General features: G+C 43.3%; 1 protein-coding gene across 1 annotated transcript in view; it reads right to left on the minus strand.

The window, feature by feature from the left end:
- MYCBP2 (MYC binding protein 2) overlaps positions 1 to 12596 on the minus strand; it is a 407094-nt gene that overhangs the window by 154686 nt on the left and 239812 nt on the right. The window contains exon 43 of the mRNA XM_026662219.1: positions 6450 to 6537. Coding sequence (XP_026518004.1) covers positions 6450 to 6537 — 88 coding nt within the window. The remainder of the gene's footprint in view (positions 1 to 6449; positions 6538 to 12596) is intronic.

The raw sequence follows: 12596 nt of genomic DNA on the forward strand, positions 1-12596 counted from the left end.
CAGTGCATTGGATTCTTCCGTCCTAAGTGCAGGACTCTGCACTTGTCCTTGTTGAACCTCATCAGGTTTCTTTTGGCCCAGTCCTCTAATTTGTCTAGGTCCCTCTGTATCCGATCCTTACCCTCTAGTGTATCTACCACGCCTCCTAGTTTAGTGTCATCTGCAAACTTGCTGAGAGTGCAGTCCACACCATCCTCCAGATCATTAATAAAGATATTAAACAAAACCGGCCTCAGAACCGACCCTTGGGGCACTCCGCTTGAAACCAGCTTCCAACTAGACATGGAGCCATTGATCACTACCCGTTGAGCCCGACGATCTAGCCAGCTTTCTATCCACCTTACAGTCCATTCATCCAGCCCATACTTCTTTAACTTGGCGGCAAGAATACTGTGGGAGACCGTATCAAAAGCTTTGCTAAAGTCAAGGAATAACACATCCACTGCTTTCCCCTCATCCACAGAGCCAGTTATCTCATCATAGAAGGCAATTAGGTTAGTCAGGCACGACTTCCCCTTGGTGAATCCATGCTGACTGTTCCTGATCACTTTCCTCTCCTCTAAGTGTTTCATAATTGATTCCTTGAGGACCTGTTCCATGATTTTTCCAGGGACTGAGGTGAGGCTGACTGGCCTGTAGTTCCCCGGATCCTCCTTCTTCCCTTTTTTAAAGATGGGCACTACATTAGCCTTTTTCCAGTCATCCGGGACCTCCCCCGATCGCCATGAGTTTTCAAAAATAATGGCTAATGGCTCTGCAATCTCATCCGCCAACTCCTTTAGCACCCTCGGATGCAGCGCATCCGGCCCCATGGACTTGTGCACATCCAGTTTTTCTAAATAGTCCCGAACCACTTCTTTCTCCACATAGGGCTGGTCACCTTCTCCCCATATTGTGCTGCCCAGTGCAGCAGTCTGGGAGCTGAGCTTGTTCGTGAAGACAGAGGCAAAAAAAGCATTGAGTACATTAGCTTTTTCCACATCCTCGGTCACTAGGTTGCCTCCCTCATTCAGTAAGGGGCCCACACTTTCCTTGACTTTCTTCTTGTTGCTAACATACCTGAAGAAACCCTTCTTGTTACTCTTAACATCTCTTGCTAGCTGCAACTCCAAGTGTGATTTGGCCTTCCTGATTTCATTCCTGCATGCCTGAGCAATAGTTTTATACTCCTCCCTGGTCATTTTTCCAATCTTCCACTTCTTGTAAGCTTCTTTTTTGCGTTTAAGATCTGCAAGGATTTCACTGTTTAGCCAAGCTGGTCGCCTGCCATATTTACTATTCTTTCTACACATTGGGATGGTTTGTTCCTGCAACCGCAATAAGGATTCTTTAAAATACAGCCGGCTCTCCTGGACCCCTTTGCCCTTCATGTTATTCTCCCAGGGGATCCTGCCCATCTGTTCCCTGAGGGAGTCAAAGTCTGCTTTTCTGAAGTCCAGGGTCCGTATTCACAAATAGTTGCCTAAAATAAGCATCCTAAATCCATACTTAGACATCTAAACAAGTGGCCCAATTTAAAAAGCAACAAAAAGAAAAAACAACGGAGACTTTGCTCTCTGTCCTATTCCCCTAAAAAGGGAAACACTCTAATTGCTTAACATTTGCAGGGAAGAGGAAGACCTGACCCATCCTTCTCTCAGTTCTCTCACTTTCATATTTATATATGGCAAATTAGGAAAAAAACAAACAACCCCACAACTCAAGGCAGTTTCCTGTCATCAGGGATAAAGGGAATAAAATTATTGTTGTCATTTTTACTTGTAGGAGGCACTCAGAATAGAGCAATGGGAGCCACATAAGAAATTAGATAAAGATAGTTCAGATATCAAGGCCCTAACAGTGGGAAAACAAAACAATTTGGCAACAAGTTTTTTCCCCAGTGACAACTTGCTCAGGGCTTGTCTTCAATACTGGGGTAAGTTGACCTAAGTTACGCTACTCCAGCTATGTGAATAACATAGCTGGATTCGACATAGTTTGGGTCGACTTACCCTGGTATCTTCACTGTGCTGTGTCGACGGGAGACGCTCTCCAGTCGACTTAATTTAATCTTCTCGGGGAGATGGAGTACTGGGGTTGACCAGAGAGTGCTCTGCCGTCGATTTATCAGGAATTCGATTGCAGCAGCATCAATCTCCCTGGTAGTGAAGACAAGCCCTCAGCCACATGTCAGTTTCCTGGATAGAGGATTTTTTTATGTAGCGGGGGCTCAGACCTACTGATATATTGTCCTGCAGGAACTGTAACAATTATCTTCTGTGAACTTGGCTGAAGCTAAAAGTTTATGAAGGGTATCAGTTATCCAGATTTGCAGATATAGGTACCTTCACATCACTTTGTTAGCTATGGAACTAGAGGAATATTTGAACAAGTCCATGGTCATGTCTGCGATGAATGCTACAGCTAGTTGAGAGACAGAAATCTGTATTTGTGGGAAGTAACTTCCCTGAACTCCATAAACCAAGTAACAACCACCCTGACAAATCATACTCATGTTGAGGTGACATGAAGAGATGCAAAATCAGAATGAAGACTTCACGATTTAGGCAGCATTCTCAGTCGTTGACTGTGTGTCTGCTGAATCAGTCTGCCTTTTGTTTCACCTCTTCTTTTATGTGTATTGTTCTTATGGGAGGGAGAGTCTTCTCTGCCCATTTCATTATCTCCATTCACTTCTTATGTAGAGTAATGCTCCTTGATGCCCCTTGGTGGTTGATGTAAGCCACAGTGGTCACATAGTCCAACTGGACCAGAACACGCTTGCCCTATAGGTAGTTCTGGAACTTCCGCGGAGAGCTTCAATAGGCTGATGTTCTGGTTCCTTTCCCCAGAGTTCCAGGTGCCTTGCACTGTCATTTGTAGCACAGGTGTCTCCATCCCATCAGGTTGGCATCAGTTGTGAGTTCCTATGGATCTGGAAGGCATATGGGAAGACCCTCCGAGGACGATCTGAGAGAGTTCAGCACGTGGTTCAGAACCAATACCTGATCCTCTAATGGTTCCATACTTCCAAGAGAAAGGATTGGAGGCACCTGATATGGGACCCTGCCCGTGAGAGGATTCCTATTCATGAAACCAGAAGGACTAGTAGCTGTAGACACTGAACTATGGTCAGAATTGCACACTTTACTAACATGGATATCAGATTCTGGATCCTATGGAATCTGTCCAGTGATAGCTAGATTCTTTGCCACGGAAGGGTATTTCCACTCCCAGGTGAACTACTTTTGTGGAGGAAATCAAGGACCTCTTCTTAGTGTTTATCATAAATCCATGTGCTTGAAGCAAACCCAGTGTTTGGATTGTGGCATTCCTTGCTGCTGTTTTGGTCAAAGCTCTGACCAAGAAGTCATCTAGGAATGGATAAAGGTGAGTGCACTGAGATCTGAGTCTATTATTACCACCAGCATCTTGGTAAAGAGCCTTGGGCCCAATAAAAGGACAAAAGGAAATGCATGATACTAGTGGTGGGCCATGCCATAAGTAAGTCTCGGCAATCTGTGGTCGAATGGTCATATGGGAATATGGAGATATGCATCTGCTAGCTCCACATAAGCAAAGAAGCCCCCTTGAGACAGGAATGCTCCCATTGAAGCTACAGTCTCCATCGGGAACCTTATTTTCTTCATCCATTTGTTGACGCAGAATGGGTCCAACTTCCCCCCTCCCCTCCCACCCATGCATGCTTCTGGACAAGAAAGAAAATGGAGTATGGTCTTAAGAATCTTTCTTCTGTGGGAACTCTTTTTATTATTGCTCTTATATCCAGGAGATGTGAAATTTCATTTAACACCAGCTCATATCTGATGGGGTCACATCAAGATAGGGGACTGAGGATGGGATGTAGTGGGGCCCTTAGTTTGAGGGAGTATCTGTGACTCTCTACCTCTTTCACCCCCTTGTCTGTCGTTGATCAAGACCATTCTTCTGAGAAATGGGAAATTCTGCTTCCTAGGTTCAGGTCTCAGTAGAGGCACATTTGTTTGTTGTCACAGTGGACTCTTAGAGGTGGCGGCTCCATCTCTGGATTTTCCACCCAGACCTCATTTCCAGGGTTTTCTCCTCATATAACTGTTGTCTTTCCTCTGGTACTTTTGCGAGAAGGATGGATGAAAGCAGTGTTTTTATCTGTCCTTAGAGCATGGTGGAGAGGATCCATTTCATTTTGGTAGTGCTTTCTGCCATTATTTCGTCTAGGTTCGTTCCCCGCAGAGGAGAGAGACTGTGAATTTAGATGAGCAGATAATCTATTTGGAATGAGCATCAACCTTCTAGGGGTGAAGCCAGATGTGACATCCAGCTGCTGAGCTTTCACCTTTCTGTCAGTTGAATCTTTGTGAAAGACATCCCCTTCAAGCAGGTTTATCATATCTTTTGCTAGAGATGCTATTGCAGCACTGATCTTTGGTATATCTGTAATGGCACTTTTTGGCTCTTGCAGCTTGTAATATCTGAATGAATGCCTGCTTATGCACCTACCCTTATAGGGGTTTCCTATTCCTCTCTGATCAAGGATGGATGAAGCAGGATTGCTGTCCTAGGTGGGGATTTAAAAGGCTTATCCTCTAGCATCTTCTCAAGTTGGACATGGATTATGAATGCAACCTTTTTGCACATGATTTCAAACATAGCAGGAGGGGGGGGGGAAAAAACCCTTTGTTGCATTTTCTTCACATCCTGATCAGAGCCTGAATGACTGCTCCCTTTCCTCAGGAGAGACGGAGATGTCTGAGTAAGAGGATGAATACCTCTGAGGTCATTTATATCTTTTCTTTTGTCCCCCTCCCCCTACCTTTTTTATTTTATTTTTTAAAGACTTTAGCCTTTGCAAGCATTGCAACCCAAACACAATTTACTCTCTTAAAGAGCCTGTAAAGCTGCTTCACAGACAGACCACTTGAATTTAGTTTGGTGTTTGTGCAACAGCTCCGCTATGCATGAATGGGGACAGAGAATCATGGCTGGGAGGCACAAGAGTGCTAGCTGAGACTACTTCACTACTCAATACCCAATCCAGGAGAAGGAGGAGAACTAAAGGCTGCTCACTACTGCCACCCAAAATGAATAAAATTAAAGGCTGTTCCTTGGTCTTGAACAAGCTGCTACCCAGTAGCGAACAGGGAAGGTCACAGAACTGTGGTAGTAACACCAATTTTAAAAAAAGACTATACAAAGTCTAACAACTATCCCCTTTAGCAAGAAGGGAATTGCATTTTAGTCAAAAACCGTCTTTGGAGATAATTCACTGTTAGAAAAGCCAGGAAATTAAAGTTGGGAGCATTCTAGTTTCTGTATTTTTCTCTTGCATGGAAGAATGAAGGAAGCAGTTGGTAAGCAGGTGTCATCAATGGAAGTAAGTTTTAACTACCTCTAATCCGAGGGAAGAGGGATTCTAATCAATGTTACAGAATTGCCTAACATACTCTTAAGAGCTAAATGAATATTTACGAGAAGTGCCTATTGCGACTGAAAGTAAGAGATCTGCATGTGCAAGTGCACAAGAAAATATCTGATTTTTAAAAAATTCTATTTGATCAGTGTGCAGTTACAAGCACAAAAACATATGTCCCCTTGCTCATTAACATGCCCTTTCTATTAAGCACTGTCATTTGCAATATGTGAACACTTAGTGGCTTTGCTTACATTTAACCTAACAAGCTAATCACTAATCTGAGCCTAGCAATGAATTTAAATAGTCATACAGATGCCTTATAAGAAACTGTGAGCCTTCTGTTAACAAGAATAACTCCATTAAAGACAATGGCGCTGCACCAGAATAAAACTAGTGAGAGGTCAGAATTAGGATCTCTCTCTTTCTAGTTCTACTTCAGTTACAATATTCTGCTCCAGTCACTTTTGATGAATCTCATTTTTGTCACTTGCGGTACTTTTTAAATTGTGTTTGTATTATTGAAAACGTGTGTGTACTGTGTCTGCTTATGAAGTAATGTAACACTTTTGATAATTTTAAAATTTGGAGAAGAATTATTTTAGGCTCCAAGATCTACAGATATTCATGACCACTTAATTTTAAACAAATAATTGCACATTTTACAAGTCAGCACCACAGTTGCTGTTCCTTAATGATTGATGTGGAGTGTGCTGAGAAAGAACAGCGATAAGAAAAACAAATAGTAAGATACCTGAACATTTGTGAAGTACCATTAAGAAACTGGAGAAGGTAGCTCATACCCTGCTACTCTACCTGTAGATGGGGTGAGTTGGTCAGATTTAAATACTAGATTTCCCTACTCCCTATACATAAGGGAGTAGAGTGGGCGGCAAAACAGCACTATTTATCTGTGTTGATTAATTTTTAGTCGTAAAGCGAAAACAAATTTTATCTCCAATTGGAAGCAATCTTAAAACTCATAGAATATTAGTAATTCACAAAATATAATATAAATCAATTATCAAGGAAAAAATTATGTTCTTTAAGAGAGACTTACCAATGGGAAGTGCCAGATCTTTTTTCATCAAAGCAGCTGCACATGCTCCTCCTAGATTGGCCAACTCTTTCTCAAGCTGTATAATACCCTTCAAAAATAAGAGAAGAATTTAAAGCCAAAGGTAGTTTCAGAAAAGAAAAGCTGAGTAGTTGTATTAATAGAATGCACACAAACTACTGAAGATTGTGAGAGACAAAAATATTGTGCTCTAGTTCAGGGGTGCTCATCCTTAGGGTCATAAACAAGTTTCACGGAGTTACAATCACATTCCTTGCTTTACCGCTATAAGGGAGGAGAGTCCTGACCCTTTTTTTTCTTGTAACATGGGATCACAGTAGAAAAAAGGTTGAAAACAATTTCTCTGATTAATAGGATTTATTAAATGTAGGCGGTTGCTAGGCTTTTACACTCAGCAGAATCACTCTTACCAGAAGACAACTGTTTTCTTTAGCCTGTAGCATTCACTTAAAAGAGTGGGAACTTGGAAACATACTACTAGATAAATCAACTGTACATACATGCATTAATACTTTAAAGCTATGTTCCCTCTAAGAGGTACTCATGTATGCAGCATGCATGAACTCACTCACGTATGCAACTTAGAGGTACCATTACTCAAAGGGCTTACCCTACTGCCTCTGGCTGAGGGGACTCCAGATTCTCCTTCCACCCAGCTGCTGGTCCTCAGGAGAAGTCCCTTACAGCCTCTTCCCTGTATATTGGCCCTCAGGGAGGGTAAAAAGCTCTGGGTTCTTCTCCCCATTGATGTTGCTGCTCTGCAGGTGGGTTGGAAATGAGAACCCCTCTTCCCCCTTGCTGGTCCTTATATGTGGAATGATCCCCTTCTTCTGGGCTGAGGAAGGGAGTGTGGCCTCTCAACCTCCTTCTGCTCCGCTCCTGAGGGAGTCCCCAATTTCTTCCCCACACTAGTTTCCCCAGATGCTAGGCTCCCTTTCCCCCCTGCTGCTCCTCTTCTAAGGTGGGAAGGGGAGTGTTGTTCCTCCCCAGTCAGAGGAAAGGGGACTATTGTGCTCCATTCCAGTTTCGCAATTTTTCTGTCTGTGGAACATAAAAGTGTCTGAGCTCATGTTTTAAACCTAAGAGTGCAGTCTCTTCCATTGTGTTCAGAGGGTCTGATTTTTGTAAGTGCTGAGTGCAATGCCAATTTAAGTTAGAGAGCGCTGTGGGTTGGCTCAGCACTTCTGAAAATTGGGTGCATGGGTTCTAAACTTGCACTCAGGAAGTTATTCATTCCACATACAGGAAAAGGAAACAAATTAGTGGGAACAGTTAACTAGAGGAGCTTCCAGGGTAATGATTTCCTTCAGAGATAGACAATATACAAAGAAAGACCAAAATCTCTTGGCCCAAAGAGCCCTCCAATCTAGAATCTTGATGATGCCTCACCTTCCATAGATGCAGGCTAACTAATCTGTAACTAGAGGGTGTGTCTTGGACTCAAGTCCTTATGCAACTGAGCCCAAGTGGACTCTGATTACAGATTCTGAAATGTTGAGCGTACATGTGGATTGACACCCAACTGCTGCTTGCTACATCACCTTCACAGAATCATATTCTCTTTCTGCCCATGTACTGGTCTTGACACTAAAATAATTTGTGTTTATGTCTAGATGGCAAGGATACCCTTCTGCTTTGTACATTTTTTTTTAAATTAGGTTATACAGCCATTCTGTTCTGCCCAAACAGGAGGTCTGTCTTTTGCATCATGAACAGCACAAAACTGAGTTTGATTTTCAAAAATCTTGGAGTTTTATGAAAATAGAACATAATGGTTCAAATTATATTTAAGGAATTCTGTAGTAACTACTTGTTGATACCCTTGTTTGCACTGAATAGCAGCATACTCTCTGAGTATACCCATGAACTTCAATGGGATTGCTTGTTGAGTAAATTTCTATTCAATGTGATCAAGGATATCAGAATCTTGCCCTATGAGAGAAAAGAGTAAAAAACAAGAGGAGAAGAATACATTGACCCCTTTGAAAAATACAGCCAGATCCACCTTTGTGCCCTGGCCAGCTTGATTAAGTCCCCAGGTGGTAGACAATCAGCTCCGCAGATCTGTGCAACACTCCAGAATCCCTGGCATAAGGAATTCCTGGGGGGGAAAGGTGTGGAGCTATGGATAGCTGGGTGAGTTAGCAGCAGCATGAAAGATGCTCTAATTTACATTGAGGACAGCGAAGAAGGTGGCTAATAACTAAGGTTAAGATTTTGTCATGGTTATTTTTAGTAAAAGTCACGGACAGGTTATGGACAATAAACCAAAATTCATGGAAGCCCTTGACCTGCCCCTGATTTTTACTAAGAATAACTGACAAAATGGGGAGGAAGGGAACCAGCACCCACTGCTGATGAGGCTCTGGGGTCCCCCAGGTGCTTGTGGCAGCTTGGAGATCCGGAGTCCTCCCACTGCCCGTAGTGGCTGAAAGTGCCAGGGTCCCTCCTGTTGCAAGCGGCAGCTCAGAGCTGTGGGGTCCCCCCCATCACACATGGTGGCTGGGAGCTCAAAGGGGTGCCCCTCCCCGCAGCTCAGAGTTCTGCAGAGCCACCCCACACGGCTGGGAGCTGCAACTGGCGAATCAAAATTGAGTAATTATCTGATGGTGGATGGCACACACTGATTGCTGCCAGGTGGTCTTGTATAGAACTGAGGGAGAGCCCAGTCATTTTGACAGAACGCAGACAGTCCAATATAAGGGGAATATTTGCTGACGTGGGATTTGTGTTCCAGCTGCATGCAGATGGAAAAACTCTTCCACTCAGCTGAATAATGTTTCCCAGTGAACTCCTTTCTGCTGTTATTAAGGATGGTTTGTACGGCTTCAGAGCAGGAATGTTCTAAGTCTGACACCCATCCAAAAACCAAGCAATGAGATGAAGTGCTCCAGGGATGGGGTGATTGATACTGCATTTCTCCTGGGTCAAGAGATCAGGAAAGGACAGGATACTGATTGAATGATGAGATGACACTAAATGGAGATTTGGGAACCAAATTTATTTGAGCCAATTGGGGGCGAGGAGTATGACTCCTGCTGTGCCGTGTCCTATTGAAGTTTCCATAGGACTTGAGGTAGGAATGCTAGAGAGGAAAGGCATAGTTTAGGTTTCCTGACCAGGTCAGAAGGATAGCATCGCCCTGAGAGTGTAGACCTAGAGCTCCCCTAGAACAGTAGATGTTGCATTTCCTGTTAATTTGGGAGGCAAATAGATTCTAGGTGGGGTTCCCCACTGAGTGAAAATACTGTTAGCTACCGAATCATGCAGCTCCCACTCATTATCAATAGCAAAATACCTAATGGGGGTGTCTGCCAACACATTCTGAGTTCCCAGAAGGTAAGATGAGGACAGGGTGATTCAATTCCTAATACACAAATTCCATAGGGCAACTACTTCTATACACAAGAGAATGGATCTTACCCCTCCTTGCTTGTTGATGTAAAAGTTGGTTATGCTGTTTAACGTTATGAAGACATGATGGAACTGAATAAACTGAAGAAAGGCATTGCAAGCCTATCAGACTGCACTAAATTCCAAAAGACTGATGTGCATCCTGGTTTCTCGGGGTGTCCAAGTGCATTGTGCTGTATGTCTGTGTGGCCCCCCCCAGCTCAACAGGGAGGCATGTGTAATTACTGTATTGTCTGGTAAGGGGGATAGTAAGGGAACACCCATACGTAGTTGATGGGATGACATTACATCACAGATTATGTTACATTAGCGATTATGTTACTTTGGAAGGAAGCGTCACTGTGGTATTCATGCTGGTCAGCGAATGCACTGTTTGGAGCCAGGGCTCTAGGCAATTTAAGAAGAGTCTGGCGAATGGGGTAACAAGTGCATGAAGCCACATGTCTCAGAAGGAAAACAAGTTCTGACTGGTACTTGAGGGTTGCAAATAACCTGGTCTATCAGGTTGTTCATGGCATGAAACCTGTCCCTTGGTAAATAAGCTCTTGCTGTGATTGAGTCCAAAGTCACTTCATGCAGTCTGTATCAGAGTGAGGATATACTTTTCAAAGTTTACACTGGCTTCAAGAGAGAAAAGGAGCTGAAGTATTAATGAGGTCGATATGCAGGCCTCTTGAAATGTCCTGGCAACAAGAAGCCAGTCGGTGAAATAAGGGATGACAGTCAGACTTTTCTACCTGAAATGAGTTGCTATTACCAGGATGACTTAGATAAAGAGCTTGGGATCAGTGGCAAAACCAAATGGAAGCATCCTGTACTGGAAGTGGTCTGGGCCCACCATGAAATTGAGAAACTGCTTCGGGGGGTGGGGGATGAATGTCCACGTGAATGTACGTGTCCGTCATAGAGAGAGCTGTAAATGGAAATGTCTTTTTACAGGGGTGGGATTATGGAAGCAAGTGTGATTATATGAAATTTCAGCTTGCAAATAACACGATTGAGATTGCAGAGTTGGAGAATGGGTCTCTAACCACTCTTCTTTTTGGGTACTAGGAAGTACATCAAGTAAAAACCTTTTCCCTGGTGTTGGAGAGGTTTCCACTCTATTGCTCCTCATTGGAGGAGGGACTCTACTTCCTGCCTAAGAATCCCCTCATGAGAATGGTCCCTGAAGAGGAATGGAATGGGGGTTTTGGAGGAGGTAGGGAAATAAACTATCGCATAGCCAGATTGAATGATATCTAATACCCACCCACCCATTGTTATAGCACTCCAGTTGTAGAAATAGAGTGCTAAATGACTGTTGAAGGATATGCGGGTATAGCATAGTGGCAGCATAATTGATGGTGTGCAGTTCTTGAACTTCCATTATAGATGTAACAGGAAAATTTTAATAAGCGCACAAGAGAGACTTGAGCAAAACGTTCGTAAGTAGGACCTAGCGGCTTTGTTAGGACAAAATTAAAGTTCTATGACAGCAGAGGCTCCCTAATGGGAGGAACCTAGAGAATGTAGGGGAGAGAAGTCCTTGTTCTTAACAGAATTGTGTTGAGCAGATATTACAATCATACGTCAGAGTGGCACCTTCCCTGGATTACAAAAGGACGATTTGAACCCTTCAAAAACAGAAACAGTCCACATTACTCAGTAGGCTATCCTCCACATTGTAAGGTGAGTATTTCTAGGTTGGAAAGCAGAATCCTCCCTTGTGGTTAAGACAGGATCTCTGGACAGATAGGCAGTGATTATGGTGGCTCTCTGGCCATCTGAAGATACCAGTGCTAACAAGGTCACATTGAGGCTATTAATATGTTTGCTCTATCCAAACTGCTAATCCTTATGACCTTGGGTATCAGGGAAATGGGAGAGAAGGCATATAGAATAGTGTTGGATTGAGTTCTGCTGCATCACATCTTAGAGGGAGCTTTTGTTCCTGTATACTCTTCTGTGATAAACTTGGCATCTGGTAGTTTTGTTGGGCACAAAGACGTCTATTACTGCATGGCCCTAGACATCAAATAGTGCTACAGTCACCACTGGTTTCAAGGACCACTTCTGTTGATCATTAGATGGCCTGCTGAGCAAATCTACCTCCATCTAATCCACCCCTGCAAGGTGAAATGCAATTAGGTTTAGCTTTAGCTGAAGCACAGCCATAGTTTTATTGCCTCCACAGATAAGAGCTGGGAATGCACTCCTCCATGTTTATTGATACAGCACACAGCTATAGTGTTGTCTGTAAGCAACTGTATTATATAATTCTGCAGGGATCCGCAATAGGCTTTAAGGGCCCACTGCACCGTTCTAAGCTCTAGCATGCTGATATACAATCTGGACTAAGGTGTTTCAACAATCATGTACCTAGAGGTCTTGGTACTGTGGACCCCAGGCCAAATCGGAGGTAACAGTGGTGACTGTGATGGCAAGTGATGGGCAATGAAGATTTCTCCTCCTCCCCAGATGATGTTTTCCCTGTTCTCCCACCAATGAAGCTATTGGAGTACTTGAGGCTGGATGGCCAGTTTCCTTTGAAGGCTGTGTACATTCAGTGTATAGTCAATCACTGAGATGGAATGCACCCCTGTATTCACACTACTGTAATCACCATTGTATAAAATATGCCTTGTAATGTATCATTTGAAAAAGAATAACTCACTGGTCAATAATATCATGATGAAATGTGTGTAGCATCACTATATGTAAAGTTACAAACAA

Source organism: Terrapene carolina, unplaced genomic scaffold, assembly GCF_002925995.2.
Source record: "Terrapene carolina triunguis isolate 2854851 unplaced genomic scaffold, T_m_triunguis-2.0 Scaffold21, whole genome shotgun sequence".
Taxonomy (NCBI): Eukaryota; Metazoa; Chordata; order Testudines; family Emydidae; genus Terrapene; species Terrapene triunguis.